This window comes from Eschscholzia californica, unplaced genomic scaffold, assembly GCF_041429995.1.
Source record: "Eschscholzia californica isolate CP2 unplaced genomic scaffold, dmEscCali1.0.p SCAF_2, whole genome shotgun sequence".
Taxonomy (NCBI): Eukaryota; Viridiplantae; Streptophyta; class Magnoliopsida; order Ranunculales; family Papaveraceae; genus Eschscholzia; species Eschscholzia californica.
This window is the reverse complement of record NW_028238309.1, coordinates 4,443,116-4,469,995: the sequence shown is the minus strand read 5'-3', so window position 1 is coordinate 4,469,995 and position 26,880 is coordinate 4,443,116. Positions and strand designations below refer to the sequence as shown.

The window sequence follows — 26,880 nt, the reverse complement described above, 5'->3', positions numbered from 1 at the left end:
ATGCAACCGGGATTCCTCCGAAAGTGAGTTAGGTTTTTCTTTTATTTTGTTTTGCTCGAGGACTAGCAAAATCTAAGTTTGGGGATGTTTGATGGGTCATGAAAATGTCCCATCGGAGTCGTTTAAATTAGTCGAGTTAGTCTGTTTCGAGTCTTTATTGTAATAAAATAGTTGGTTTTCTTGATTAAGTGTCTTTTGCAGAGTTAGGGGTGAAAAAACGGTTAAAAATGAGAAAAAGATGCATAAAGGGTATTTTGGTCATTTGGAGTCAAGGACATTCTGGAAATTTAGCCAAAGTCAGTGCGTGGTTGAAAAGTAGAGGTCGAGACGAGTCCGTAGGAGAAAACGGAAGTCAAATCGGAGTCCGGATGGAGGAATAAATCAAGGTCAAAGTTGGGTCAAGTACTGTTGACCAGGTGGGATATATTCGGTAGAAATTCTGGCCCGTGGTATGCTTAGGGACACGTGTCGATGTATGGAGGTTGGTATACGCGGTTCCCGTGTTAGCGCTCAGCAGCGAAGTGGCCCTTATAAGACTGATCCAGTGGAGCGCGTCGTAACTTAACTCCGTGCATCAGATCCTACGTTTTAATCTTATCCGTCCACGCGCGCGTTTTTGAAATCGTGCGGCCTCCGTAAATCCCGTCCTTTATTCCCATTTCCGTGCACCCGAAGCAGTTTAAGGTCCGTGCTTCTGGACGCGTGGCAGCTTCCCGTCTCTCCAGATCCGTGCTCGGATTAATCCGACGATTCCTGCTTGCTGCCGCACCTCAGTGTATTATCCGCGTCTCATGGTAGCATCCGGAACTTGCACCAAACCCTAGCCGCCTGGTGTTTCTTTATTTTAGGGTTTCTTTTGTGCTTTTTAACCCTAAAACCCCAAAATGACCCCCTACTCTCCCAATTTTTACCATTTAACCCCAACTAAACCCTAACTCTATATAAACTCTTATTGAGAATCAACCAAACTTCTCCCCCCTTAGCCTCTCTCTCTTCTTTAGCCTCTTTTTCTCTCTACCTCTTCTCAACTAAAAACCCTAGCCACCATTCTTTTCTCTACCACCTTCATCTTTTCTCTAGATTTACTTTTTCCTTCTAATTTCTTATTCTAACCTTCTAATTTCTCCATATCTTCTTCTCTAAAATCTCTTCTTCTTCTATCTCTCTTCTAAATTTCTCTTCTTTTATCTTCTAATAAGCTATTATTTGGAGTTTTGAGCAATATTCTTGAGATACTTGGAGCTTAAATTGGACATCAAAATGGAGATACATGGGAATATGGATTGGGAACATTCTTGGTGATTTCTTTCCATTAATCTTTTGTAATTTCATTTATTTTATGAATTCAATGAATATTATTTTAGATTCCATGAGTAGCTAAATTTTGTATCTAGGGTGTAGAGGAAACCCATATTTGGGCTTATTTTGAGATATGTTATAAATCAATGAATCCTTATTTTGAGCTTCAATGCCTATTGATTGTCATTTCATGTTGATTCTATAACCTTATTATCATTCATGTATTATAATTAGATATTTCATGCTTTTATTGAATTATTAGATGAGATATGCCTTTTAGATCTTGAATGATAGTGTAGGAAATTAGGCTTATATGATAGTCAATCATACATTCTTGATTTTGAATTGTGTTATTAAAGAATATATTCCGAAATCTAAATAGTTTATTATGTTAGATTTTGAGTTATACATGAGAAAAGGGATTTGTTAATTAATGCATGTTTTAAGTAGTCCATTTATGTGGTGAAATCGAAAACCCTAGATTCTTCTTCTTCCTTGATTTCATCCTTATTAGTTTATTAGTATTGTTTTCTCTCTTTAAGTAGATTCAAAATCAAATCTAAAAAATTGAAAGGGGTTTTAAATTCAAGATTTAGGTAAAATAGCTTATCTTTGGAACGATACTTTGAATACTATAACTTGACCCCTATTCTTGGGGAATAGACCTAATTTTGGGTCTATCACTAGGGTTTTGATTAACCTAGTATCCACCGTTGATATGGATGTCCCATGGAGATACACGCATGAAATAAAGGCTTTAAGAGATGTAGTGTTGAACAGACAGATTGAAGTGGGTTACTGTCACCGCTCAAGCAACAGTGACGCTCACTCTCTTGCTTCTTCCATTCTGGTCCTGGATTTGTAATGGGTTGTTCTAGTAACCCTTTTTGTGGCTATTTCCGTTTGGTCTGTTCGTGTAATGGGGTCAAACGCTTGGTTTTATGTTATGTTTATTTCAAAAAAAAAAAAAATAAGATTATCTTAGGCAGTTGTCAAATGGGTCGCACGATCTGAACCCGACTTATTTGTAGTCTGAACTTGACCTTGTGTGGACTGTCGACAGAGCCTTTCTGGTGGTTCGTCAAGCCAGCTCGTTTAAAAGTTATTGAAACCAAGCGTTTTGTTTTAATATGCGATACTGAAGATACGTCTTATATATTTTATTATGTACGTACAATATATACATGTTATAGAGTTTACAAGTAATAAGGCTGAAAATGGGAGAAACTTGCGACCAAAAGTGTAATATTTTTTCTAATATGCAATTTCGCATAACATTTTCTACAAAAAGTTTTATTGGAATATTTTGTTGATATAACGGGTTCAGTCTTTCAACAAAAAAAAAACGGGTTCAGTCAAGGTTTGACTTTAATATACGATGCCAACAAAACATAGATATATGAAAAGAAAAATTCATTCACCAAAGCAGCCATCACTGTCAAATACACACTGTGGAGATATCAGTCTTGTATTTACAAACCCTAGTTTTTTTTTTTTTGCTTCCATTTATAAAACCAAGTCAATACACACACTGATAAATTATGTATATAAGGTGGTTTGAGAATGAGGGTATGACTCAAAAATGAACCACACCAGTTTTTGAAACAAAACTATATCGATACGGAGATTACCGAAAACAAAACTATATCGCTTGCATGTGTTTAGTAATAGTGAAGCTCCAAAATCTCCACTTTCGGGCCAAGGCAAAAGTTAAGTTGTGAAAAATGAACAAAACGACCCCCATATCTCCCGAAACTACTGAACTTAGACTTCTCTACCGCCCCTTCCTCGCCCACCAATCCTTCCTAGGACACCACCACGATCATAACTTCCTCTCCAGCCTCCTCTACCTATTTCATATCCACCACATGTGAAAACACACTATGTCACGATAATTCAAAGTAAAATATTTTAAACAGATAATAAAGCTAAATAGAAGATGAGGTTCGGTTCTTATAACACACACACAAACGCTACCAAAAAAATGTAATTTGGCCAAAGGAGTTATTCAGAATACACGAATTTCAACATGTAGTACAGTTGTGATGAATTTGGCAAGAAATTATTATGTTGAGGAAAAAAACTGAAACACCACACTACTATATTCTATCGCGCATACTCTTTCTCACATAATATACATCCATTCTAATGGGGAGGAGGCCGGAGGGGAGGGGAGGTACCTTCTTCTTCTAAATCTAGTTTCCTGGTGGTGCTTTATGAATGTTTCGAATTGCAGTATTAATGAGCTTGCAGTCGTAATCCATGGTCTTCATCCAGTTCTCAAAATCCCCTATCTCCTGTTCAGAAAAAAACAGCATTCATTCATTCAACTCCATAAACACAAGAATCAGAAAAGCAGAAACAAAATCAGACCGGAAAAGGTTACAAATCGAACCTTTAAGGCAGAATTGAGTGCATTGGACGAGGCAAGCCATTGATCAGTTTGTCTAGTGTACCGAATAATAGTTGACGATAAACCCCTAATTTCATGTTCAATTCTCTTCTCGTTAATAAACGATTCCTGTACTCCACCGTTCACTCTATCCACCAACACATCCGAAACACGATTTGCTGCTCTTAAAGCTTTCTTCTTTGATCTCTCTGCATAATAATAAAAAAATTAATCACCAAATCCATTTCTAGGGTTCTAAATTACAAACAAGAGAACACAATCAAACAACAACTTACCCGTATCGTCACGTAATTTCAGAGCTTTTTTATTGTGTTCGTGAACTAATTCCACTAGAGAAGACTCTAATCCACCCATCATCTCTGATTTTGGTTTCTGTCTTTCCATCCTTCATCAAACATTGGACAATTAGTTTTAGAGAGACAGAGAGAGAAGTTTTTGAAGGTTAGGGCCTTTTCATGCATCTGGGCCATTTACTTGGTTGGTTAATCATCAACAAAGGCCAATTAACAGAGTATAAGAAGCTGAACATATTAGGTAATTCATCTTTCAACAGGCTAGAAAATGACTGATAAGTTATACTACTCATAGTACTACTATTCAACTCATCATTTGAATTGTCACCAGTAGTCCTTACAAGAACAGGACCCTTCCCTAAAATGGTGAAAACGACTCCGATCTCGTACAATTATTTCTCTCTTGTATAATTTCGATATAAGTTTCATGGCAGCATGGCAATCACTACATGCTCTAAGGTTCTTCACAACCCGAATTGGCTTCCCCGGCGGTGTATTCATCAGCCCAAATGCAACAGCAATTCTTTCACTATGATATCTCACTGCATTCTCTTTCTCTTCTTCTTCTATGTCATGTAGCACAGAAGACATATCGGCTTCATGCCCGGCCACCCTTAATTCCTTACCAATCTTATCTAAAAATGCATTAATCTGTACAATCTGTGGATGTGAAGTATCACCAGCTACAAATTCATGGACTATGTTATCCAACTCAATCGAGCTGCAGCCTGGTGTTTTATGAACACCCTTCTCCATCATTACCTTCCTGCATTTCTCTACATCATCCCAACGATTCAAGGATGCATATATATTTGACAAGAAAACATAATTACCGCCATCGTTAGGGTCTAATACTAACAAATGTTTTGTTACGTGCTCGCTCAATTTGCTATTCTTATGGATCTGACATGCACGGAGCAAACTCCCCCATGTTACCGCGTTTGGTTTCATAGGCATTGTCTCTATGAGGTCTAAGGCCTCTTCGAGGAAACCAGCTCTTCCGAGAAGATCTACCATGCAACCGTAATGCTCCATTCCTGGTTCAACTCCGTAATCTAGAGACATTTGAGAGAAATAATATCTACCCTCGGAAACCAAACCTGAATGACTACATGCACTGAGTAATCCTACAAAAGTAACACCGTCTGGTTTCACACTATTCTTGTTCATCTCAGCGAAAGCATTAATGGCTTCGCTCCCAAAACCATGCATTCCTAATCCGACAATGACAGAGTTCCAGCAATAAACATTCTTCACCGACAACCCGTGAAAAACATCAAGAGCTGATTCCAAAATCCCACACTTACAGTACATGTCAATAAGAGCATTACCTAGAACAAAATCCATCTTAAAGTGTCGACGTCTTATATAAGTGTGTATCCAACTACCTAAATCTAGAGCACCAAGATGAGCACAGGCAGATAATAAACTAGCCATCGTTACTTCAGTTGGCTTAACATTTTCTGCTTGCATTTGCTGAAATGTGGAAACTGCTTTACTAAATTCCCTATATTGAACATACCCCGATATCATTGTGTTCCAAGTAACTGAGTTCTTTGCTGATCCCATCCGATCAAACAACTCTTTTGCTGCCATCAACTGCTCTGATTTACAATAAGCATCAATCATGCCATTCCAAGAAACTATGTCTTTGACTGGATTGGAATCGAAGATCCATCGAGCAGAATTCATGTCACCCAACTTGAAATAACAAGTCATCATGGTATTCCAAGAAGATGAGTTTCTTTCAGACATTTCATCAAACAATCTCCGAGCTTCAGTTACATAACCATGTTTACCAAGCGCAGAAATCATCGCATTTTGTGAAATAACATCTCTTTCAGGCATTTCGTCAAACAACATCTTTGCAGAAACTAAATTCCCAGTTTTTGCATAAAAATCGAGCAACCCAGTTTGCAAATACAAATCAAAATAAAAACCCATTTTTAAAATCTGACAATGGAAAGATTGTCCGAGTTGAGTAGTAGAAAGTGAAGCACAAGAACGAAGAATCATAGAGAAAGTTGTATCGTTTGGGACGATCTTTTCCCTCAACATAATTTTGTAAAAACTAAGAAATTCTTGACCAAAACCAGATTCTATGGATACCCTTATCGTTGAATTCCATAAAGATGAGTTGGGTTTTGGTAGATTTTGTAAGACAATCAAAGTGTAATCAAGTTTTCGGGATCTAAGACAGGAAGAAAGGAAGCTGAGCCAAAGAGGGTCTGAATCAAGATATCCGTTTGTGACTAGTTGGGCGTGAATTTGTTCCAATTGATTGAGACGGAACCGAGAATTCTGGAGATGGAAGAGTATATAATCTGTGAGAGAAGAGAAATTCCTCGAAATCGAAGTCATTAACACGACAATATCATAAATTATTCACCACCATCAAAACTACACTTTGAAAACAGCCAAGTAAAGATGTATTGCATCATCACAAAGAGTAAACATATCGAATCGAAATTCAATATCAGAGAAAATGGAAACTCACTCCTTTATCCCCGTCCGGCTACTTCTTGCCCACCCAATTTTATAAAGATCCCCTTATTAGTTACTTTGTTGGATTCCACCTGCCTTAAAGATAGCTGATGGTTCTGCTTCAATGGCTACAAAGGAAAATTGCAATGAAGGAAGTGAATTAATACTCACTCGTATGAAACATTACATCCATTTATAACCTAATTTTGGGTTTTTTAATAGTTACAATAATCTAAACATGAACATTTGAGGGATAAAATGAAACGTGCTCTAAAATGGGAGTATAATATAATCTCTTACTGGAGAAGTAGTTATCATGCCCTAAAAGGCTAAAACTTCAGACATTGTAGTAACTGTGCATCATTGAATGTATTATAATTTAATGATTCGCCGTAAGCTAACCTGATTGATTCGCCGGAGGCCGAACTGATCGTCGGTAAAGGATTAAAGGAGCAACCCGAGGAAGTCAACTTGAATCTGTGATTAGGGAGAAGCAATTTGAAGCTAGTTAGGTTTCCTTGCCTCCTTGCAAGTTCAAATCCTTCAAGAGATATACTTCAATCTTCACGTTCCTACCTTCTCCTACCAATCTCGCCCTAATTTGAAATTTCCAAACCCTTCAAAAACTAACACTACAGACCCTTACCCAAATATTTTGAGGAGATGTGTCTACGAGCAAAACCAGTGTGGGGCTCGGCCTCCCAACCTGAATTTTGAGATCCCCAAGCCATTTCTCAATTCCAGCATCGGGCTCCCAACAGGAGCTCCCAAAGTCCACCACCCTTTGGTGTAACGGTTGGATACCCCTCTTAAGACCATGAGGTCGTGGGATCGAGTCTCGGTGGAAGCAGTTGTCATCTTATCCTATGTAGTTTAGGCTATGAATAATGTAATAATTTGTCGAGCTTTAGGCCTCTTCGTTGTCGGGCTTTAGGCCTCTTTCATTCTCAGTTTATATTAGGCGGTTATCGTGCTCATTACATCTCCATGATGCATCAATGCCTTGTAACAACTAACGTAGACCGTAGTCGAATTTTCAAAAAAACAGGAGCTCCCAAATTCAAAATATGTGTATGGGTGGGTGTACGCATGTGGGAGTTAGTTTACTTATTTAAGGGTAGATCTTGTAGAGCACTTGTGGATTACTAAAGATCGCAATGATTAACGGAACTATTACCGTTATTTTTCTGTATTTCGATTATGTGTTTGTGGGGGAGTTAGTTTACTTTATTATGTATTTGGTTTTCTATCAATGAAGTGTTATTTTAAAAAAAGGTTTTCTATCAATGAAGTGTTATTTTAAAAAAATACATTTAATAAAAGTAACATTAAAAAAAAGACAATTTTCTAGATTTAATAAAAAAAGGGGAACTCCCAACGGTTAGATTTTGGGGCTAGGAGCCCCGGAGTAGGGGGATCCCAGCCCCAGGGCTCCCGGGTTGGGTGATGTGGGCTGGGGGTTGGGGCTCCCGGGTTCGGCGATGTGCGTTGGGGCTCCCAAATTCAAATTGAGAGACCCAGCCCTCCCTATACACTGGTTTTGCTCTAATAAGATGGTAAGTGCAGCTCCTTTGCAGTGCTGGAGGTCCTAGGTTCCACCCATGGAAGTGCACACATCCATGAATATTGAACTTGGGAAGTGCGAATCCATGAATTTTCAACTCGAGCATAAATTAAACAATTTTTGTAAGCTTAAGTCATTTAATTTCGTCGGACAGTTATCATGCTTATCCCATCATATCGATGTATCAATGAATTTGTAAAGACCTTTCGTAGCCGACATTTTAAAATAAATAAATAAGATGGTGAGCATCAGACTACTGGTGAGTTAATGAAACCGCCTGCTTTCATACTTCAGCCTCTCACAGTTTTTACGACGTATTCTTTCAAAAGTCACATTATAACATAAAGTATCGATAATGGGTTACTGTTGGAACGGCCTTCTTGGTTGATAGCAAGAATTTGCTTTGGCATTTTGAAACATCTGTGACTTGTGGTGTTAAAACTATAGAAGGGCCACCACGCCCGCTTTACTATCTCAAGGAAATGTGTTACAACAATGTCTTGCGCCCCGCTTTACTATCTCAAGGTAATGTGCTACAACAGTCAACAATGTCTACATTCTTTGTCATTCTACCCGACAAAAACCTCCAGACAATGGGAGAACAAATTGTTAGGACACTACTAAGGAAAGATTAAACGGTTGTGATTCAATGTGGAGCCACATAAAAGAAGAGATGTCACTTGGGCTTGTGACCTTGTCCCAATCCCGGCTGAATCAGATATACTTCATAAGCATTAACCCTTATTTGACCAAAGGAGCATATATTCATTTTCAGTACAGAGGTTTTACTTCCAATGAGAGCACATTAGGAAAATAAAATGTATAACAGGAGCGAAAGCTATGTACAATGTCCTATAGAATCATGAGTAGCATTGACCCATTGCTAAGGAACCACAGTTGGTTGAAATTGCGAATAAATAACAAAGGCATAATGTCAAAATAAACAACAATGTTATTTCTTTTCGTGTTTTTTGCATGTAGAAACATGCAACAACACGAACTGCTTAATCCCCTCGCATTTTTGTTCCACATCTCCAGCTTTCTTCTTCGCTATGCTGAAACTTTCGGAATCCACGACTCCTCTACAGCCTCGAAATTCTGAGAAGAAATAAAAAGAACAAAGGAAGAAATTCATTGATTCACAAATATGATTCTTTGACAAAATTTTTGCAAAAGAATAGGAAATTACCAGTAAGAAAATTACGGGTTTTCATCATGCCTGGGCTGTGTGAATCTCCGGCGCCTTCTTGGCACAGGGGAAATATCTTCGTCGTTTGAGAAATTCCAGTCCACTCCATCGTCTTGAAGGCCTAAGAGATTCTCGCCCCATAGATATCGAGGGTTAGAAACACCTCCAGATGAACGATTCCGCCTCATAGCCCTTGACAGAGGCCAAGGCTCAAAACGAGAAGCAGTAATCATCTGGAACAGAAAAAACATGTCCTCGAACCGAGGTCTACTTCCTTCTCCTGAACCACCTTCTCTGTTACCAGAAGCTGCAGTTTCGTTGTCAACAACATAATCTCCAAATACGAAGGCTTCAGGTGTCACTGAACGGATGGCACTCATGATGTCATTGTATTCACGTTGGCTCTCCAGATGTCGCCAAGCAAGTTGCCTTAATGGGTTGACGTCAGCGGGTCGAGACAATGGGTGAATCCTCCTGGCGTGCCTTCGAAGTTCCCTATAGTTACCGACAAAGTCACAAGATTCCACAGAGCAATTCCTGGTTTTCAGGTCAAGGTAATCTCTGGTTTCCTTTACAACCTTCCAGCTTTGCACTGAACCTCGACACAAAGGACATTTCAAGTTTAAGCCCTGATCAGATGAGTTACTTGATTCAGCAACAATTTCACCCCAAAGTTCAGAATTCAAATGTGGGCCTTGAGTGTTATTTTCTCCTGATCCTTCAACTATTTCAGCCGAGACTCCGCTATTGCTGCCATATCCTTCAACTAAGTCTTCATATGATTCTTCTAAGTCGATCCCCATACTTGGACCTACGATAATAGATGCATCCAGTGTTGAAGTTTCAGGGTTTTCAGAAAGAGAACTTGGTTGTGAAGTGTTTCTGAGGTCAACTGTCATTCTTTTAAACCGATCCAAACAATTTGAATGCCGATAACTCGTGTCACAAATGTAAGACCTGCAACCGATGTCATGCGAACTGCACAGAAGAAGAACAGCATTATGTGGATGGTCCATGCAGATTGGACATAAAGCCTCGTCCCATTCCTTATGCAACCCATGGATTTCTGTGATAGTAGGCGAGCTTCCTTTCTTATCTGTCATCTTGTTTTGACTGTAAGAAATTATTTGAAACATTGAACTGTCAAAAATGGCAGATGTTTCTTTTAAAACAACTTCAAGTATAAACGTGAAGTGCAATCTACATAGATCATAGCATTCTCAGCAAGACATATAGTTGTAAAACACAATTACAAGCCATTGACTTGATGCTAGAACCTGCAAATGTTTTCAAAGAAAAATGGAAGAAATTTTTTCCTTTCACAACAAAGTTGACGACCCACATCTGATTTAAACCAAATGAATGAAGTATCAATGTTAAAGTTTTATAACACACAGGACGGTGGTCTAAAATACTACAAAAACAAATGGATAGGAGTATAGGACATATGAAGGACAATTGTTTCCCCTATGTAAATAGGATGAAGGTCAAGTTCTACATATGAGTGTAGATAAACTCAGTGCCACAAAATGAGCAAAGATGTATACATTATATGAGTATTTTGGTCGAATAAGATATACTTTATGGGTATAACAGACATACCTAATCGGCTCATCTATCAAAACATTGGAATATCTCATAAACAATCTTATAAAAGTGGAGCAGTAAATTGGATACTCACTTATAGAGAAGGAACTTTGAACTTTATCTTCTTACTTGTAGCTTCTTACTTTTATTATAGTTGTATCACCCGGCTTAAAAATATCTTATATTGCAGTCTCAATTTAATCGAGGACGAAATCCTGTAAACCAATTTCTGACTGTCTTAGAGAACTCGAGAAACGTCTCGTGCCCCACAGACCTTGAAGAATCGTACTTTCTCCCCTCTGTACCATTAACTACATCGCCAAGAATCTCAATGCCACCATTGTTGATGCCCTAAGAACCTGCACTTCACCGCTCAATCAGAAACTGTTGTTATAAATTTATAATGTTTATGCCTATATAATAATCAAGCACGACATCCTCTAAAATATATGTGCAGCTAAATGCCATTAAAAACCCTAAACCATTATCTGCATGATACACAAACTCAGACGAAAAACAAGGGAGTAATTTTATTCATAACCCAAAAGAAACTTATAACACCTCAAACTATGATATCCCAACAAAATATTATTTCAATTAGATCAAGTTAGGTGATAAAATAAGAACATAGAAACCTCGGTTCGGAATTGAGACAAGCATACTAAACAGTTGGATAAATGAAAACCTAAACCCTATTCCTTTCATTTATATCTACCGCCAGCTAATTCTAATTTATAATCCTTTCAAGCACAGATAAATCAAAACAACCTCTAAGCTAGTCTAACCTAATTGTTGGACTACAGTACTGAAAGTGAAATACATGCCCTAAAAATTAACGAATTACTTCCTACTAACACAAAGAGCCTCAACCCTAACCCTAAACTTGACTATACAACAACAAAACCTAAGCAAATGATGAAGCAATCTCCCAAAACTACCCGGATGAATTCATAACGTATATGAAAAAAGGAATTAAACAATTGATGAATGAATAAGTTGAAATTGAAGCACCTGAATCAAAATAATCATACAGTAAAACCAAATAAAAGTAAAAAGGGTTGGAATTTCACAATTACTTGAATGGAGAAGAATAATCCTCTTGCTCTTCCTCTTCTTCTTCAGGAAGAAAGATGAACCGAATTAGGGCTTTTGAAATGAAATCAAAATGAGAACGAAAAGATCTCGTGTTTGGCACGTGATCATCATGTGCAAGACTGTCCCTCTTTGGCTCTTTCAGCCGTGGCTTTATGAAGTGAAGTGACATTTTGGCCAACAGCTGCTGGACTAGTTGGAAGCCACAACTTCTATACTGTTCACTTGTTCGTGTACATTTAGTATCTGAATCGACAAACTAACTCAATCCAAATAAATTTGGAGGGTTTGCGGACCGATCCAATGATCATGAGAGTTGGTTCGAATACTAAAAACCGAACATTTTAGTTTGATCTATAAATTTAATTGACGGATAATGAAAAGACCAAATCAAATGACGGATTACATGAATGAGATTTTTAGATGTAATAAAACAATCGTCGTTATCGCGTTTTTATTTTGACGAGAATTGTCTTTGGAATAATTGAATTTTATACACCTCTGTTAATCTTTTTTATATTTTTGGATTACATAAATGAGATTTTATAAGCTAAACTATAACAAGTACATAACAACCATCTAAAAGATATGAAAATAGTGGCACGCCAAGAAGGGGTAGTCTCCTCATCAATATCTGATGTTGACAAAGCAACAAAAGTTCATACGGTAACAAAACTAATACATTTGTTGCGCCTATCAACATCGGTGGACCGGGCCAAAAGCCACCGGAATGGTTGCTTTTGGGCCCCCACTTTATGAAGGACCTCACATTTTGAGGTTAGTAAGTCTGTTTCGGAATAATGATTATATTCTAAACAACCCTATAACAATATTTAAGTTGTAACTTGATGGTTAAGAGTTTAGTTTATATGCAAGAGGTATAGGGCCTCAAATTTTAATTTCGTTTCGGACCTCCTAAATGTTTGGATCGGTCTGTCCATCAGACACATATGTTCTATTTTATCGGCGAAAAAATCACATGTTAAGTTCAAAAAATGCTACATTATATAAAGAGTGTGTGAGCAAAACTCCACACAAAAACCACAACGATAATTGAGAATACACTTTATATAATGTCAAACATATGTGTATGTTGCAAATGAAAACATTAAATTAGTTGAATATAAAGGCGTAGCCTTGCAAACTAATGGTCTCATACATTGGCTGTGTAATTTGATATGACTTCCCACCAACGTGTCCGACTCAATTTCCATACCCAACTCGCTATTAACCATAACGACTTATTATTTTCTATGAAATTATTGTATAATGTTTCTTTCTACTGCCTCAAAGTAGAAAATAGTAGAAGAGGCTACAAAAGTAAATCCACCTAAATCAAAATAAGAATCAATCGTCCATCGAGAGCGAAGAAGCTTATCAAGAGATAGAAAAAGAATTGACTCGAAAATAGAGATTGTTGATTTAGTATAGGTCTAGAGTAATCTTTAACTTTTAGCCTCTTATAATTGTACTCCTAAAAATAAAGGTGCATGTTTTTCAAAAAAAAAATGTAAGGATAGGTTCTCAAATGATATGTAGTACAAAAAAAACGTATCAGTGTGTTTGGATGAAGGAATCACAAGGATTCACAAGTGCACATGATTTTCTTTGGTAAGTAATAAGAATTCTAAGATTTATAATTATTTGAATTTTTTTGAAACGCTTCTTTAATTGTTTTTTTTATGAAGAAATTGTGTTTTTAAAAAATGTCCGTTTTTTTTTTCGAAAATCATTTTTTTGATGAAACAGTGTTTTTCCCGAAAGTTGTTTTTGATAAAAAAAAATTTCCGACTTCTTTTTTAAAGAACGATTTTCCGAAAATTGGTTTCTATAAAAATCGGTTTTTGAAAATTCGGTTTTTGAGAAACCTGTTTATAAACAAAACGGGGTTTGAAGAAACAGTTTCTCGAAAAAAAATTAGAAAAAATATATTTTCGAAATAATTATTTTGTAGAAAAAACGTTATTTTATAGAATATTATTTTCTGATCGATTTTAAATTTGATATTTAGGTTAATAATCTAAAATCCTAACAAATCTCAAGAAGTAGGATGAGAATTAGTCTATATACAAATTTTAGACTTAAGTTTTCTTAAGATTCAAGAGTTTTAAGATTTATAGTAGCCAAACAGATTAAGTAATCTTGATTCCTTCAAAGTTCAAACACACAAATTTTTGTAACGAAAGATGCGTTTTTAAATCTAAATCTTAAGAGAAAATAGATCAAATATGAATTTAATGAATATCCAAACTGTATCAACTAATACTGCCTTGCAACAAAAAAAAAGAGTTCAATAGACCTCCATGTCTATGTATATTTTTGGGTTATTTCTTGAATGACCCCCAACTTTGTGACCAGCTTCTTGCCTGACTCCCTACTTTAGCAATAATTTCTGTATGGCCCCCTTTTTCTGTTATCTTTAACTTTTCGTTACTCTCTCTCCTCCATCTCATTTTCTCTCTCTGCCACATCATCTGTTACGCCACCTCATCATCTTCTCCGGTGAAGGTCGCCGACCGGCGACCTTCAAACATTAAAAAAAAAATCTCTCTCTAAAATTTTTTTTAAAAAAAAATAAAATAATATGTCCTCTCTCTCAAAAACTCCGGCGAAGGGAAGGCCCTTCGCCGGAGGTGGGTCTGTTCATTGAATAAACCTTCTTCACGAACATATCTATTTGTGAACAGCAAGACCTGTTTAAAAAAATAAAAAAATAGAGAGAGAGAGAGGAGAGAGAAAAATATTTTTTTTTAAAATGTTTGAAGGTCGTCGGCCGGAAAATTGGTCGGCCGGCGATCTTCACCGGAGAAGATGATGAGGTGGCATAACAGATGATGTGGCAGAGAGAGAAAATGAGATGGAGGAGAGAGAGTAACGGAAAGCTAAAGATAACAGAAAAAGGGGACTATACGGGAATTATTGCGAAAATAAGGGGCCATACAGGAAGCTAGTCACAAAGTTGGGAGTCATTTGAGAAATAACCCTATATTTTTCTGTTGCACTGTCTATGTGGGATGTCAAGTGTCCGCCAACTCCACTCGTCTCCAACTTATAATTGAAAACAATAGCACCCCTCAAATAATATAGTTTACAGTTTACACCCACTGACAAAAAAAAAAACTAATACTCTATTAACCAATTTAGACGGTTGATTAATTTTATTGTAAATCTCGAGGAAAAATGCATAACCTGAGTAGTACCTGAGTGACAGCGTAGGGAAGGCGGATGATAACGGCGTTTAAGGGAGAAAGCGAGATTAACGTGGTTGGTCAAGTGAGTGGTTGTTACAGTTATAGAATAAGAGAACAATGGTTAATTCCATTTTGACCCACAAATTTGACCAATTCACCTAAATGACACACGCGTAAAAATTACCGATATCCAATAAGACCCCTCATGATACTTTCTGTCTTTCAGTATCAATAGTTCACTTTCTCTTTTGATTTTTATACTCCTTTTCTATCTCTTTTATTTTTGTCGGTGAAGGATTGTCGACACCAGTCAGACGACCAACAATACGCCGCAGGAAAAAAAACTCGATTATTTTCTTCCCTTCTTCTCTGACTGATCACAACCATTTTCGTTTGCCCCCGAATTTTTTTCTTCTTATTCCCTTATATCTTTGTTTTTTTCCATTTCTCTCATCTTCTTCATCTTTCACTTCATTTCCCTTTTCTTTTTTCTCCTCTCCCCTTCCCCTCTTTCATCTCTCATCTCCAATTTCTTCTAATGTCCGTAATCCTTAAATAGCCTGAGATTTGAGAGGCATCCAGATGAATTATACGTCTAGGATGCCCCCATATTTCAAATCTGAGATTTGGGAGGAACAAATTTGGGAGGAACACTGCGACGAAGAAGAGGGAAAAGAGAGAAAAAAGAAAAGCAGAGAGGGATTGAGAGGATGAAAAAAATACAGAGCAAAAAGAGAATGAGAGATATATGATGGTAGGCGATAGGTGGCAGGCGATGGGTTGTCGCCTTGTCGGTTGTTCAGTGACCCTTCTTCGCCGAAGATGGTAGGATAAAGAAGACAAGATATTAGGTTAAAAAGGAAAAGACAAAGTCAACTAACCGTTAAAATTGACGGATGGAAATTATTTAAGGGCTATAATTGGAAGTTTTCCATCTTTAGGGTCCAAAATGGAATTAATCTAAAGAACAACTCATCTCTCTATGTAATCGTGTACTGTTGGTGGTAATCGTCTCTTTTCAGTCAAAAATTTTCTCTCTATAAAAGAATTAATAGAGAGAGAGAGAGAGAGAAAGAAGAACTCTAGAGGTTAAACAAGAAGTATCCTGTTTGTTCTTAACTTCTTATTCTTTCCGGGAAACCAAATTATGCGTCTCCTTTAATTAGGGTTTCAAATTTCATTTTCCCTTAACGAAGTGGCAAGAGAATCAGATCTCTTCCTTTCTCTCTCTATTTGATGGAGACAGGAAAGAAAGATGGAAATTCGTTTGATCAAGAACAATTATCACATATACATAATACACAAACACAAACTTCTCCAGAATTAGTTGTGGCGGTGGATCGAGTGAACTCTTCTTCTTCTTCTTGTTCTTCGTCGGTTTCTTCTTCAAATGATGACGGTTATGTAAAAGTTTCTGTTGAATTAGATGGAAGTAGTGACGTTGTTGGTGAATTAGGTCATAAATCTGAAAGTAAGATGAGTTCGTTGAAGAATTCAGGTGATTTTGGTAGCTCTTCAGGTCAGTATCTTTCTGGATTACGCTTTTCTTTCTGTACTAATTCAATTCGGTTAGTAATTCATTGTTTATGTACTTGCTATTCATTCTTTCAGAGGTTTTGTTTGCTTAGTTTGCCCTGTTTTTAGGCGTTATACTCGTTCTCTTATTAGTGAAGCAGAATTTGTGAATCATGAAAATCAAATAATGAGTTTTCACTTTTATGGATATTAATGTAGTTTGTTTAGCCAATCGATAAGATAAAATGAAATGTAGTTCGTCGAAATGTTTATTTGTGGATTATATAAGCCATGGCTGTAATCAGATGATTAAGTTGGTATAATTAGTGGTGTTTTTATTCATAGACATGAGTGGTAGTACTGTAGTAGTTCGATTACCTGATTCTGACATGGATTCGTGCAAATTTCTCGCTTCTGAAATTGTTAAATTGTTTATTTTTTTACAGCCACTGCTGGCAAAACTTTGTCTAGGTCGAGTACTTTGCCTGGTGAGACATCAAATCCCGATAAAATAGACTTGGCATTGGGTGAACTTAAGTTGGAAAGATCTAAAACTGAGAAGCGAAGACAGCTTAAACTTGGGGACCAGGCAGCACGAATATTCGATGACAAAATGTCCCCACGGAAGAAGGTATAAGCCGTTTCACCATGTTTTAACTTTCAGTAAATCTTGTGAGTTTTTAGATATGGTTTTAACAATGTTTTTCATTTTTCTGAGAGCCTGTCACGTTATGACCAATTTATGTCTATACATTTCAAAACATCAGGAAACAAAACATGAGTCGAGACAGGTTGAAACAGTGTCATTTTAGTAACCACTTAATACGGAATCTATAATTAGAAATTTGGGAATATACAGAACTTACTTTTATTTTATGATCTTATTGTGATATCAAGTTATCAACTACCGTCATGTCTGATATGTGAGCCATTGGCTGCCACGATATTAAATTTATTTTTCTTCGGGGAGTTTCCACTGCAATGGCTTGCCATCGGGGACCTCCGTCGCCCTTGCGCTGCACTATTGCATTGGCCTGGCACACCCCTACAAAAAAGAAAAAAACTACCGTCATGTCTTAGAAAATTTACTCCTTGAAGGGGTGCATCAAAAGTTTGCAGATAGTGATCTACGAAATAAGGGTAAAAAAGTGTATGTATAGCTGACTAGTAATGAAAGTCACGAGAGAGGAAATGTCTTCATGGATGTCCTGACTAGAAGCTTGTCCGGAACACTCTGGTTCAAGCTGGGTATGAAGGATATATCCACAGCATGGGAGGAAGTGTTGAAAGTAATTATGCATAGAAAGATTTGAGCATGAGAGTCCATCTATTTTGGGGGAATCTCGTCGTTTAATTTACTTAGTCTTATTTTCCTGATTGTAGTAACTTAGAACAAGAAAAGTAAATATAAATACCTAAAAATGCATGACTTTGGTAATCAGTATAAGATCCTAATTTTCGCTAAGAAAAATACAAGAAAAACTTAACACAACTGACCGGGAGAAGTTTATCTCACAACTAATTAACTGGGAACTCTCTAGTTGAAGAAGCCAGTTACGGACCGAAAGATGAACACGCCTTTCTAAACCTTCTGTTTCAATATGCTGTCACGTTATGGTGCATCCGTGCATAAACCATGGATCAATAATCTTATGTGAGAATCATGTACATAACAGCACCGAGTAATGGAGAACAATGACGAAAGTCAAACTAAGAATTGGTAGTTTTAATTAAATGTAAGGAACCGTTTTATGTTGCTTCTGTGAGTAGACAATAATATTTTGCACAGGATGGGTAAACGAGGTTTTTTTTAGGTCTAGACCAGTCTGAAATAAAGCATTGTGCTAAGAAGCAGAAAAAGAATCGTAATCCTTACTCGAAGTTAACTATGATATAATCTATCTTGAAACAGTTAAGGGGGTATCACAGACTTAGATGCGCAACGCAACTAAGTGTGTTGTATTCTTGTAGGGAGACTGCTTCACGAATGACATCATACCTGTACTGTACTTCTAAATCAGTAATCTTATTGTTCACCTAGTGCTTTTGCTTGGTTACTATACATATCTTCCTCCTTGTTTGCTTCATGTGATTCATCCTGATCTGTTACTTTCTGCAGCTAAAAATGTTGAACCGAATGGCTACAGTGAAAAATGATGGAACTGTAGAATTTGAAGTTCCTGGGGATGTTAATACTGGAGGTCTCGATTTTGGAACAGAAGAGGTTTACAGTGGAGTTGTTGATGAAGAAACAGTAGACTCAGCAGAGCTTCAGTATGTACCGCCGCTGCAAATTGTAATCCTTATAGTTGGTACACGGGGAGATGTACAACCATTCGTTGCCATTGGCAAGCGGTTACAGGTTGTGTGTCTACTCAATCCTCAGCTATTCCTTTTCTTGTTAGGTTTACTGATTGGTAAATCTGAACATCCTTATAGGAAGATATTGTGTTATAGTATCTAAATGTGGAAGATGGACCAAAATATGGTCATTTCTTAAGTGTTCTTGATACCACTCACAATTTTAGGTTGTTAGCTTGTCTTGAGTCTTGACACTCAATTATTGGTCACTGCCGCTGGCATATGTATCAATTCCTTTTGTTATAGGTAACTACAGATTTACAGTTGATTTACAAGGAATATTAGTTTAACTACAGTTTATAATGTCTTGATGCCTCTTCAGTCGTTACATGGTAAATGACTAATTTAATCATCTGTATGAGTTTATACACGTACAGTTCCTTAATATAAGCATTTTTATAGCTTTTTCTTGCCTCATTGCTTTTTGGCTCTCTTCTTCGCGTGCTTCAAGACTAGTAATAATATGTAATGGATTAGGTGACCTGAATATATCTTAAGAAGCATGTTGTTATTGAGAAAAAAAAAGGGGTTTACTTCTTATGCGATCATGTAAATAAAACGCATTGACATGTATATGCATGTGCAGGACTATGGGCATCGAGTTCGACTGGCAACTCATGCAAATTTCAAGGAGTTTGTTTTAACAGCTGGACTGGAATTTTATCCTTTGGGCGGAGATCCAGTAGTTCTTGCTGAATGTATGTAACCTCCTGATCAGTCCATGATCTCATTTAATTATTTTGGTTATGTTCCTGCTTCTTATTTGAAAGTTGAGTCACTCAAAAATTTATTAGACCACTTACCAAATTCAATCTTCTCCCTCTAAAGACCTTAAAACTTTCAAGCTGAGCAAATACTTGAACCAGCTTGAGTACGCAAATGTCTTGTTTGGCAAGAGCTTCATCAATTTGAAGTATTGCAAGACTTGTAAACAAAGGCTTCTTTGCGTTTTAATTGAGGTTCTTATTAACAGACAGACCATATACCTGTGATGTTTCTGCATTTCTGATGAAACTTGACTTTTAGACCTTTTGAACTGTAAGTCTGTAACAAAAAATTAAAAGAATTTTTGTACTCCGTTTCTACTTCAAATGAATCCTACTATGTTGGGGTTTCTTCAATTGTTGAATATCTTAACCGCGGTGATCCACGTTTAGTCTGGTTTCTGCTGGTGCATTAAAACAACAATACTTCTTCCAGAATCCAGAGTTCCAGGTGTGACAAAAGAAAGCCCATATGAAGCTTTCAGAGTCACTTCCATGACGCAATTTGGTCCATCCTTGTCTCCTTCCCCTGAATCTTGAATTCAAAGGATAATCTTTTCCGCTGGGCGATTTGGTAAACTAGTGTTCGGAGAGGAATTTGTCAGTAACACTAGTTCTCCAATTCATTCAATTGAGACTGCTTTTAAATAATTGGCAGCGTTAAAGGTAATGCCATCTTTGCAAAGAAAAGCCTGTGATATTGTGAGGGTCTGTATATCCGTTGTTTTTTCACATGTCAAACAAATTTTAACATCTTTTTGACATTTTATTAGCCAGTTTTGTACGACGAATAAATGTAAACCTTCTAGATCATGGGTGTTTTAGTTCGTTGGTGTTAGTATTGCTTATTTCTTACAAATGCTACTAGATATGCATCAGTCAGAAGCTCTATCATGTAATTGTGTTTGTATTTTCAGACATGGTGAAGAACAAAGGTTTCTTACCATCAGGGCCATCTGAAATACCAATCCAGAGAAAGCAAATTAAGGAAATCATATTCTCTTTGCTGCCAGCATGCAAGGATCCTGATGTTGATTCTGGCATTCCTTTCAAAGCGGAAGCCATAATAGCCAACCCACCAGCGTATGGTTAGTTACCTGTTACTTAGGTCACACTATTGTACCTCAAGTTACTAAATAGTAATTCGTAGCTCACTAAAAACAGAGATATGTCTTGTTATAATCAAATGTTGATCGTGTGGTTTTGGACAAAGCATATCAAATCTAAGTAGAATGCTGATTATGAATCTGCCGTTCCTTCCCTCATAGTTATCCAACATTTGTAAAATTAGGACATGGATGAAAAGGACTAGGAGTTGCTGTCCAAGAGCAAGGATGTTCAGAATCAGTTGTCAAATGACTGCTGGATTAATGGCTAGTTAGGTTAGGTGGTGTTGATACGATTGCTGTAAGTCGCTGTCTCATTCGAATGTAATAACCATATATGAAGGAGGGGTTCAAGGGCTGCTCGAATGATTTACGATATCTAGATTTGCATATAACTTATATAACAGAAAAGCTTTATTTACAGAGGTGTGATAAGAGTGTTGGTTCCCTATTTTAGTTAGAAACTTACCAAATAAGACTATTCACCACTCTTTCCTTAGTACTTTATTCTACTTTACAGGATGTCAATAGTTAATTGAATTTCTACGTCGTGTATAATGACTATTCTTGAGCTCAAACCTGTTTGTCTACTTGTCCAGGACATACTCATGTTGCAGAGGCTCTGAATGTGCCGCTTCATATATTTTTCACAATGCCATGGACGTAAGTCTCCTAACTTAAGAGTTACGAGTACATTGCCCTTAATCTTTCTCTGACAAAATGACTGCATTGCCCTTATAGCATATCCATGTATCACTACAATTATATGATGACATTCTTCTACGTTTGTCTAAGATAGAGAAATGGTCTTATCTTTTTCTATATGCGGGTGCTTTTGTATTAGTTCTGTCTTTACGGTCTTACCTACTAGAACGGAATCTGCTTAAGTGCTTCTCACAGTTATGTTTTTTTTCTTCATCTCCAGTCCAACAAGTGAATTTCCACATCCGTTATCTCGAGTCAAGCAGCAAGCTGGATATAGAGTGAGTCTGCTTCAGTGTTTTTTGTTGTTACTAGCTGGAGCCTCTGTGTCACCATCTGAAGGTCTCATTTTGGTTAAGTAATGTTGAGTTCTGACCTTAAATTCTTGCGCAGCTGTCATACCAAATTGTTGACTCGATGATTTGGTTAGGGATTCGAGATATGATAAATGATTTTAGGAAGAAAAAGTTGAAGCTACGACCTGTTACATACTTGAGTGGTGCCCAGGGTTCAGCATCTGACGTGCCTTATGGTTATATATGGAGCCCTCACCTTGTTCCAAAGCCAAAAGGTCAATTTTGCTTGAATTTCATCTGTAATTTGTCAATAGTTTAATGCTTTTTAACGTAAACATCTAGCTCAGTTAACATGTGCTTTCACATCTACAAGCCTATAAAAAGAAAGTTAACAGTTGCATCTTGGCTGTTCTGTTTTTTTGCAACTTTCAAAGTGGATTTTATGATATTTTCTTAGGAGTGTAATTGCAGAGTGTCCTAGTTTATGAAATTGCATAATGCTTTTAGTTTGTACTGTTTGTGTACAAATGAAGGTGTTTTTCTATACGAAGGCAGTAAGTGTTGTTGCTGTGCTAACTGAACTTGGATATGCACAGCCTGATAATTGATTATTAGTCGAAAGACCAGTTACCTTTTGTCTATAATCACTAACATGGAGACTCCTTTTGAATATATCGGCCATCTCGGATACAAGCACTCATATCTAATACTTGGATGCGTGTGAGATACTCACAACTACGTCACTGCGCATAAAGATATTACACATAACTCTCGTATGTCCTTGCACAAAATTGTGTTAGGTCCATAAAATACCAGTAACCACTTCAGGTTGATGTCATTTTATATTAATTAACAATTTTTTGATCCAAATGTGAAAAAGAAATTGGAAGTAAAGATAAAGGACCTAACAGCTAAGACAAGAAAATACAATATATTACAGTATCCTTCGTTGGGATTTTGTTGTTGCTGTATCCGACAACGCATGCCGGGGTTGGATCTAGATACAGATACTCAAACCCATACCATCGTCCCTGTTAAATAGTCTTTGTAATAAATGCATTTTGCTCTGGTTTGGAAGGGATAAACTAGAAAGTTCTTGTATGTCAAATTAGTTTATTTTCTTCCTTAAATCTGTTTTTCTTTTTTCTTCACTTTTGAGACCTCAAATTACCGTTAGTAGCCTAGTGCACCACTCTTCCGGAAAAAAATTTCAGATCATTATCTAATGTAGTATGGAATTTTTGTTTCGTGTGCAGATTGGGGACCTAAGATTGATGTCGTCGGTTTTTGCTTCCTCGACCTTGCATCAAATTATGTGCCCCCAGAGCCACTTGTAAAATGGCTCGGGGCTGGTAAAAAGCCTATCTACATTGGGTTTGGTAGTCTTGTAAGTTTCTTTGCCTGTTCTCTTGTTCCTCTGAATATTGAAAATGATTAATGATAATTTGATGATTTTATTACTTCTCTGCTGAATGTCAAGTTAGAGTTCGTTAAATGCTTTATTGTTTGCCATATCAATTATGTTCTTAGCTATATATGTTTTGATCCACATAAAATACATTGTGCTTATATCGATCTGTTTCTTTATCTGCTGTTTGAATGACTGAGACTTGTGATTCAGCCTGTTCAAGATCCACAAAAAATGACTCAAATCATTGTGGAAGCATTGGAAGAAACTGGACAAAGAGGCATCATTAACAAAGGGTGGGGTGGTCTTGGTAACTGTAAGTTTCTATCTCCAACTCTTGCCATTAATTTTGTTTCTCCTACAGGCCTCTGCCCTAGTCTCCTGCTATGTTCTCATTACATAGAAGCTTACTCTCCTATTATGTTCTTATTACATTTAAGCTTCTTAATATTTCCTATTACGCAGTCTTACCCCACAATGCGTGTTCCTTTATATACCTGAGATAATCTTTCCTTCAGTGGCAGAGCCAAAGGACTTCGTGTATTTACTGGACAACTGCCCACACGATTGGCTATTCTTGCAATGCATGGCTGTGGTAAGACTAGTTTATTTTGAATTGCTGAAAATCATGTTTGATAGGAACACCATTGCCACTGATTAATTGTACACAAAAAGTTAGAATCTTCAATTAGTTGCTAGTTGTGCTCGGCTTAAATAATCAGCGGGTTGTGATACTTACTACAAACTGTTAAAAACTGTGTTCCTGTAGTTATACTGATGTTATGATCCATAAACGGCACAAAATATGGTTGTTTATGTTGTCAACTGTCTGAGATATAATGTACTGTTTCCACAAGCAAGTTATCTTATATAGTAGTCCAATATTACTGAGGATTTATATCACTGCAAGAGTTAGTCTTATTTTGTCACACATGTGCATACTCTGACTTAACGAACAAGTTTGAGATAGTTACTAATAGATAACAAAAATTAAAATATGAGAAAAAGTGTTTGAGCTTCATACTTTTCAACTTTAAACCCAAATGGAAGTTGAGAATGAAATTTACTTAACATGGAGAAAGACGTGTCTGTGTATGTGCCGGTGCGTGCACGTGCAGTCTGATGTTTGAATGTCTCGGGACCTAGTTGATAGAGCAGGTATAAGTTAACTTAGTTAGGTATAAACTTTGAACCACGTGAATTAGTCTCTTAACTTCTAGGTTAACATTTTTTGTTCTCTTGAGTTCACCAAAATTTGCTTATTTTAAAAGAGCATATCTTATAAAAAATTTAGCTAGTGATTGAGATGTTATATGTGGATACAAGTCGTGAATCATAATGTACTTATTCGTCGGTCGCCGTGACTTTCTCTTATGATACTTACAAGTACCAGAGTGAGCTTAAGTAATCATCAGACGCCAGTATTCTCACGGTGTTATATTTTGTATTATTTTCAGGTGCACCATGGAGGTGCTGGAACAACTGCAGCTGGCCTTAAAGCTGCGGTAATACCCACTCTACTTCTCATCGACCTAGTATATAATTGCAGTAATCTCTTGATTAATTGTATTGTTCTTTTCGTTTTAAAATGATCGATATATAGTGCCCAACTACCATTGTACCTTTCTTCGGAGATCAACCTTTCTGGGGAGAGCAAGTTCATGCCAGAGGAGTAGGTCCTGCTCCTATTCCCGTTGATCAATTCTCACTGCCGAAGTTAATCAATGCAATTAACTTCATGATTGACCCACAGGTAGCATTTGAATCCATGAATTATTTCCTTTGAATTCTTAACCAGAATATTCTTGTTTTAACTCTTTTTTTTCGTGTCATAAGTTTCGTCAGCGTCGTGGTTCGCTTCCTAGGTTCAGATACTATTCCTCAATGTTCTGAACTAGTTTATTACTTATTAGAACTGTGGATCAAGCTCATAGTAGGAAGTTAATGGACATCCTAAAAACCAATTTGGTGCAGGTAAAACAACGTGCTGTCGAACTGGCCAAAGCCATGGAAACAGAAGATGGAGTAACAGGAGCAGTAAAAGCTTTCTTTAAGCATCTACCTCGTAAAAAGCCGATATCTGAACCATCTCCAATTCCTTCAGGTTTCCTCGAACCTTGTTTGGGTTCTGTAAAAAAATGTTTTGGTTATTCATGATTCAATCATGTTTGTGTTCATTTTCTTCCTTGTACATTTTACTTCTTCACAATGTACATTCTGATATAAGATCACTTCAGTTCTTACCCTAAATACATTCTCATTTGCTTGTTTCGTTTTTAAAACTTCATGGCGGAATGATCTGTTGTGTTTTTTTTTGTTTGTGAGAGATGCATAGATTTTGTAGCAAGCTGAGTTTTGTATCATTTCGTGAATGTGAATGTATGCTTCTCAAACTCCTACTGCAGATATCAGTTTTACTCATTTGATTAATGTGAGTTAGTGATTCATTCTATTAGCATGTTAACTGATTATCGTATTTTTGATTCAGAAGCAGACTGAGCAGTTGATACTTTATCCGTATCAGCCCCAGCCCTAGCGCGCGTTTAGCTTTAGCGCCTGCCTCAGCCCCAACCCGGCCTCAGGTGGGTCCCTCAGCCAGGCTCAGCCTAAATCCTGAAGAGGAACTTGGACGGCTTCACGTGGCCGTGTAAGTGTCCCCTTTTCAGACCCATATTTTAGAGCTGGAGTCCCAGAGCTGGGAATCTGATTTGGGTTTGCCCAAAAAAAAGAACAGGAATTCTGAACTAGATGGAGTTTGAACAGAGACAGAAACCCCATAACGGGAAGGTCCCCCTTCCCCATCAGAAGACGCCCAACTCCACCTCCCAAGTTGGGGTAAATATTCTGGAAGAAGATATAAAGCCAACAATTTACTGTCCCTACTTGATTAGTCTGATGCACTTTCATGTGTCATCCCATCTTAAAGGACCACCTATGTCAACAAGCCCCATCTTGATTTACCCCCAAACCCCTCACAGGCACCGTTTTACAGTGACGCGTTTTAAACTCGTGAGGTCCTGAACTGCGAAAGCAGATAGTTATTGCTATGGTGCAGTCTTGGAGAGTATTTTGTAGGTCAATCAGGGTGGGAGACGAAGTCTGATCCTCATTACATTCAAAACCTTTTCGTAATGAGACGATTTAAACCCATAGACATCTCGAAGGCTGATCTACTATATATAAATAAGAATAATGAAAGTTGAAGAATAGGAGAAGGTATAAAACTTACAAAAAAGGAGTAAAACTTAAAAAATGAGTAAGAAAAGATGACAAATTACATGAAGTAGCGGTGGCCGGTGGATATTATTTTTTTGGAGAGACTAGTGTCCGAAGCCCCATAAGGCCATAACTCTGTCTTTAATAACTCACTCTCTCTCTCTCTCTCTCTCTCTCTCTCTCTCTCTCTCTAAAAAGACACAATTTCAACAGAACAACCATCTCTCTCTTTCTCTCTCTTTCTCTCTCTCTCTCTATATGTGTAAGAGATGAGATATGATGAATGAACAAAAGTCTTTAAAGACAACCCTCCCAACCCACTTCAATAACTCCAACTTGGGGTTAATACCATCAGACAAGCATCTGCTTCTTTCTTCTCTTTATTGGCTGTTTCTCTTGC

General features: G+C 37.2%; 2 protein-coding genes and 2 pseudogenes across 11 annotated transcripts; 1 reads left to right on the top strand and 3 right to left on the bottom strand.

Moving 5' to 3' along the window:
• Positions 1-2,697: 2,697 nt before the first annotated feature.
• On the bottom strand, positions 2,698-7,576 carry LOC147555439 (pentatricopeptide repeat-containing protein At5g66520 pseudogene; annotated as a pseudogene). Of its 4 annotated transcripts, XR_015234875.1 has the most exons (7): positions 7,542-7,576; positions 6,892-7,253; positions 6,503-6,617; positions 3,988-6,306; positions 3,695-3,900; positions 3,480-3,596; positions 2,698-3,149 (listed from the first exon to the last, which is right to left on the bottom strand). The product of XR_015234875.1 is annotated as a pentatricopeptide repeat-containing protein At5g66520 pseudogene, transcript variant X4 (transcript). The 4 variants fall into 4 exon arrangements; XR_015234874.1 differs by lacking the exon at positions 2,698-3,149 and having other exon boundaries at positions 3,209-3,596; positions 3,988-6,617; positions 7,542-7,574; XR_015234872.1 differs by lacking the exons at positions 6,503-6,617; positions 6,892-7,253; positions 7,542-7,576 and having other exon boundaries at positions 3,988-6,496.
• On the bottom strand, positions 3,495-4,096 carry LOC147555440 (biogenesis of lysosome-related organelles complex 1 subunit 1 pseudogene; annotated as a pseudogene).
• Positions 7,577-8,797: 1,221 nt separating the features above from the next.
• Positions 8,798-12,177, bottom strand: LOC147555438 (uncharacterized). 6 transcript variants are annotated; one of them, XM_086662971.1, is made up of 4 exons: positions 11,906-12,177; positions 10,924-11,188; positions 9,243-10,355; positions 8,798-9,151 (listed from the first exon to the last, which is right to left on the bottom strand). In XM_086662971.1, exon 3 carries the CDS (start codon positions 10,343-10,345, stop codon positions 9,254-9,256), a length of 1,092 nt encoding a protein of 363 aa, XP_086519097.1. In that variant the 5' UTR covers positions 10,346-10,355; positions 10,924-11,188; positions 11,906-12,177; the 3' UTR covers positions 8,798-9,151; positions 9,243-9,253. The 6 variants fall into 6 exon arrangements, with proteins under 6 accessions (XP_086519097.1, XP_086519094.1, XP_086519099.1 ...); XM_086662968.1 differs by having other exon boundaries at positions 9,258-10,355; positions 11,906-12,137; XM_086662973.1 differs by having other exon boundaries at positions 10,924-11,193; positions 11,906-12,091.
• Positions 12,178-16,102: 3,925 nt separating this feature from the next.
• On the top strand, positions 16,103-25,714 carry LOC147555437 (sterol 3-beta-glucosyltransferase UGT80A2-like). Its single transcript, XM_086662967.1, has 14 exons — positions 16,103-16,631; positions 17,074-17,258; positions 18,747-18,989; positions 19,575-19,686; positions 20,670-20,840; positions 21,458-21,521; positions 21,784-21,841; positions 21,954-22,131; positions 23,113-23,243; positions 23,478-23,580; positions 23,783-23,859; positions 24,722-24,769; positions 24,868-25,017; positions 25,239-25,714. Exons 1-14 carry the CDS (start codon positions 16,349-16,351, stop codon positions 25,419-25,421), a joined length of 1,986 nt encoding a protein of 661 aa, XP_086519093.1. The 5' UTR covers positions 16,103-16,348; the 3' UTR covers positions 25,422-25,714.
• Positions 25,715-26,880: the final 1,166 nt, after the last annotated feature.